The sequence below is a fragment of the Meleagris gallopavo genome, chromosome 1 (assembly GCF_000146605.3).
Source record: "Meleagris gallopavo isolate NT-WF06-2002-E0010 breed Aviagen turkey brand Nicholas breeding stock chromosome 1, Turkey_5.1, whole genome shotgun sequence".
NCBI classification, from domain to species: domain Eukaryota; kingdom Metazoa; phylum Chordata; class Aves; order Galliformes; family Phasianidae; genus Meleagris; species Meleagris gallopavo.
In genome coordinates this window covers 94,307,708-94,312,477 of record NC_015011.2, presented here as the reverse complement: position 1 = coordinate 94,312,477, position 4,770 = coordinate 94,307,708, and the positions used below count along the sequence as shown (strand labels likewise).

Here is a 4,770-nt window from a genome sequence, read left to right as displayed (position 1 = left end):
AAAAGAAAAGAAAAGAAAAGAAAAGAAAAGAAAAGAAAAGAAAAGGTATTGTTACCATCAGTAACTTCCAAGTAGGCTTTTGTAATGATGCTTCCTGCAACGTTTAAAGTCTGGCAGATGTAGTATCCAACATCAGATCTCTGGACATTGGTGATGGTGAGGTCTCCTGTTTGTGAAACTGAAAATCGGCTGGATGACTGAGGGGGCTGGTATGAGAAAAGCAGATTCTAGAAGATGTTTAGGAAAGAGAGTTAAAAAAGAAGTGTTAAATAAATTCAAATATCAATAATCTTAAATATACATAAACAATCATATTATATAAAAAACATTTTGTTCTTCATACCTTAAGTGTGACCATACACAACAAGAATAGCTTTTGTAAGATTTTTTGGTGATAAAATAGATGCACATTTGCACTGATTATGTATGTCTTTCGAGATTGCTCTAATAATCTCTGTAGTCAATGCTGGGCTTTACACAAACTTTAATAGGCACTAGCAAAGATCTAGTATGTACAGATGCCACAATGGTGCAAGCAACTGTGGCAAGCCTAAAAAATTTGCTTCAACATCTTTTTTTAGAGTTTCATCCAGGATATTCCATTTATTGCATTTTAAATGCAAATATTTATTTACTTATTTGGATTATAGCTTTCAACTTCCAAAGACAGCAGCAGTTTTTGTTTTTTTTTAAAAAGAGATGCTGCTTGGGTTTCTGTAATCATAGTGTCTATATTCCATAACAAACTTTGTAAAACATAATTTAACCTTAAGCCAGTTTCTAGGTAGATGGATAGTTTTGGTATGAAGTGCATGGTATTTTACCAACAGTGGTCTGAAGTCAAACTGCAAACAAAACAGTACAAGTCTGTTAAATCAAATATTGGTTTAAAATTTATACCTTTGATTGAACAAGACTACTTCTCATCTCCCTTGCTTAACTTTATTTTGAATTTCCAAAAATCATCTGAAAGAATGGTGCACTAAATGTTCTATTTTATTATTAGCAAACCACAGTTACTGACCTCTTTCTCCATTTCCTCCTTTCACTGAAAGTGATCACCACTCAGAGCAGTGAAAATTAAGTAAAAAAAATTATGTACTAAACAACTTAGCAAAGAAATCTAGGCCATACAAAAATGTAAATAGTACCAGCACACTTATATAATTAGAGATTATGCCCTGAATTTGCTTACTAGCTTTGTACTTACACATTTAAACAGACACATTCAAAAAAAAATATTTTGCATCACATTCCTTCTTTTAAAAAAAAAAAAAAAAGATGACCCTGAAAGAAAACTGTGATTCTCTTGCTATATATTATACTTTGTTTCATTCAATGGCTTTCAAGATTCTTTATAAAGAAGCTGAAAATCATTTTTCCCTCACTTTCAAATAAGGAAGCTGGGAGAAAAAGTGATCTCTTAAGGTGAGACCTGTGAGCCAATGGACTCTGGAAAAACATCTCCTTGGTTCCAAGTTGTTGTCCTACTAAGATAATGATTAAGATAAATCATTTATCTATCAGATTGAAATATGCATCTGGCAAACTAATATCTGCACCATAATAAGCCAAATTTTCTGAAAATTTAGGTGTATATGGGAGTTAAAGCAAACTTTGGCATTAGTAATCTTTTTGTCTCTTAAAATTTCTTCCTGGTATGTACTTCCATTTCATGGAACATTTCTACTTGCTTCACAAATTTATTTTTACATTTATGGAGAAAACTGGAGACTAAAGAAAACCTAGATATTCTTTATAGAAAAGTTGACATCACGTAGCATACATGTGCCTTAGAAGTAGAAAAGAAATATCAAACGTCTCCGGGCTCTGGAGATATTTTCCACAACCTAAATACAAAAATTTAAGCATTTTTCACTTGCATAACAATATCCCTTCAAGAAACTGTCAGAACGAATGGGCAGGAGGTTTGCTTTACCTGACTCCCCTCTCTCCGCCAGAAGATGGCTGGCTGAGGGTTCCCAGTTGCTTCACACTGGAAAGTCACTGTTCTTCCCAATGCAGCTACCTGATCACGAGGCTTTACAACAAACTGTGGAGGCTCTGAAAAAAGAAAACATCATTAAAAAAAAATAACTACACTACAGTCAGAAGACTGAAGTTAGCTTATGTGAAAGCCATGATTTGACTTCTGACTTTAAATGGTGTATACTACAGTATTCAAGTGTCTTCAACATGGAGAGATAGGACCAAGACTCATCAACCTCTAGCAGTCACAGCTTCATCAGCACTCAAATTGCCTTTGCTGTTGCTGAATTCTGACTGCACACCATTTGATTATTACTAGTGACTAGTACAAGAAATTAAGTCCCACAGACTTAGTGAGATAACTCCCACAGCAACAGACACCAATTTGAACAAATCTGTTAGAATTTGGTTTCTAAGAGAAGGGAAAGGCCAGAAGTCACATCTGAGAAATCTCTGAACAGCAACTGGCTAGTCCACAGTCTACACTTTGTTAAGGGCTGTAATAAACCCTGTTTAGTAATTATTAATTCAGGTTTACATGAGCAAAAGTCATCATCGATTTATGAGAGAAAAAGCCTTTCATTTTTTTATGTAAGAGACTTCTGATGCAGTTGGGGTCTCAAAATTTTTTCAGCCTAAACTCAAAAGCCCTTGAAATACTATTTAACAAATGATCACCATTTTAAAAATCTTCAATTCAATTACTAAAGAGGAATGAATTTAAGGCAACAGCAGAACTGCATGTTTTCCTCATTTACATAGGCATGGGTATGTTCAAACAAAATATATATGCAAATGAAGGCAAATTTGAAACATCTGCTCAGCCTAACATTATAAATAGTGCCAGCATTGTTCAAACTGATTTATACAGACTTCAACAACCACTTCATCCAGTAGTAAATATAATGTCAAAAAATTATGTCAGTCACCTTAAAAAAATTGGTATAGTTGACAGCATTAGTTACATTGTTGGGGCTAGCACAAGAGAATAAATCCAGCTTTGTTTTAGGCTGTTCACTCTCACTCCTTGAATAATGTGCACTAAATGAAAGTCCGTTTACTTAGTGTCTATTCAGTTCCAATGCCTTCTGATCATCTGTCCAAAACTAATTAATCTCCCCCTCTTGTTTGGGTTGAGAATAATGGAGATGCTTTGAATTTGACTTTAATAACCTGACTGTTTAAAACATCTTTGTATTTAAAAGCTTTTCTTCAGAAGGGGTGCAAATTATGTCTTTTGAAGATGCTCAATGTGTTTAATTAAAATCAAGTAACTGAGACTTCTACTGTTACTGAATTCATTCAAGATAAAATCCTTTATAAAAAAATTGCTTTCAGTGTTCAAGTGGGCCAATACTTGCAGTTATCTGCTCCTCTTTGCCTGTGTGTCTGCTCTCCACAAAGTTCAATGTAGACTACACTGCTCCCATCACTCTCTTGATTTGAGGGAATTTTTAATGTGTGACATACTCGTATTTACATTTAGATGTAAATGCTGCTTTTCCCAGGATTATCTTAGATAAGAAACTACATCATGTTAAGGTGTAATTGAGCTATAACAATTAGCAAACTTCAAAACATTTAGCTCTGAAACATTCAGTCAATGTCTTGGAGGGTGATATGGGAAGATTCTGACATGATAGCATGTTTAATTTAGAATGGAAAGTGAAGCTGTTGGGGGTTTACCAGTGGGTTGTAAGGTGTGATTGGGAAAATGGAGATGAGGGTGAAGCACCTTCATTATGCTGTTGGAATTCTAATAACAAGAATAAATTTAGCACATAGTTAAATAAAGGTTTGGCTGGTTCTGTACTCGTTTGTGACACAATACCACACAGAACAGAACCAAAAGTTTCTCTGTTCTGTGCTAGTGCATATGATTTATCAGGTTGAAGACTATGCTGAACTTGAGAATAAATACAGTTGTATACAGATACAAACAGCTGTCACCACTGGAGAAATAGCTGAAAGCCTGTGATTACAGTACCTGAATATTATTGTTCAAGGACTACTGAAAACAAACAAAAAAGATAGAAAATGTAGTTTTCCAGGTAACCATGGTAGAATTTATGAAATATAAATTAGTATATGCCTCTATGTATTACTCTAAATATGCATTTCACGTGCATATTATTCAAAATATTTACACATACGATGCACATCTTTAGTCTTCGAAATCTATTCCTGTTAAAGTAAATAATGGAAATCCTATTCACTTCAGTTTCTGATGAATTAAGAGAGGGTTAAATGAAACTTTCATAAATTCTCTTCATTGTTTTTACTGCACTGGAAGCAATTTCAACAGAATTTTTTTTTAAATTCAGTTTGCTTTCACACCTTGGGTCACACAAACAAGTGACTTGTTATGAATGTACTATAAAAGATGATTAATTAATAATCTACTTAAGGAAAATACTTCTATCTTTGAAACCTTTAAAATAAAAATAATTTTATTTTGTAGAACACAAGTTCAACTAATGCAGGCACTGACGACAGAAGACATTATGATTGGAATCACCATATCACGTACAAACAGAAAAGTTAGCAACCCATTACCTTTCTCTTTGTCATTAAGTTACCCATACTTCATGCAGAATTTATTCTGTGCGATGTTTCTTGTCAATAACAAGTAAAAGATGGGAGTTGATTGGTTGAAGGACATGGAAGGGAATGGATGGGAAGGGGAGATGTTCCCGTCACAGTAATACGATGATTAGAAGATGGTCAATAAAATTTCAACTTACCAGACACAACTAAAAACAAAAACAAAACAAAAAGAAA

General features: G+C 33.9%; 1 protein-coding gene across 4 annotated transcripts in view; it reads right to left on the bottom strand.

The window, feature by feature from the left end:
* The window catches only part of ROBO1 (roundabout guidance receptor 1), a 132,211-nt gene that overhangs the window by 64,654 nt on the left and 62,787 nt on the right, over positions 1-4,770 (bottom strand). For 3 of the 4 annotated variants that reach the window (XM_010722155.3, XM_019620113.2, XM_019620110.2), the window contains exons 6-8: positions 4,734-4,742; positions 1,940-2,064; positions 56-227 (exon numbers count right to left, since the gene is read on the bottom strand). In XM_010722155.3, coding sequence (XP_010720457.1) covers positions 56-227; positions 1,940-2,064; positions 4,734-4,742 — 306 coding nt within the window. The remainder of the gene's footprint in view (positions 1-55; positions 228-1,939; positions 2,065-4,733; positions 4,743-4,770) is intronic. The other variant, XM_010722164.3, reaches the window with a different exon arrangement.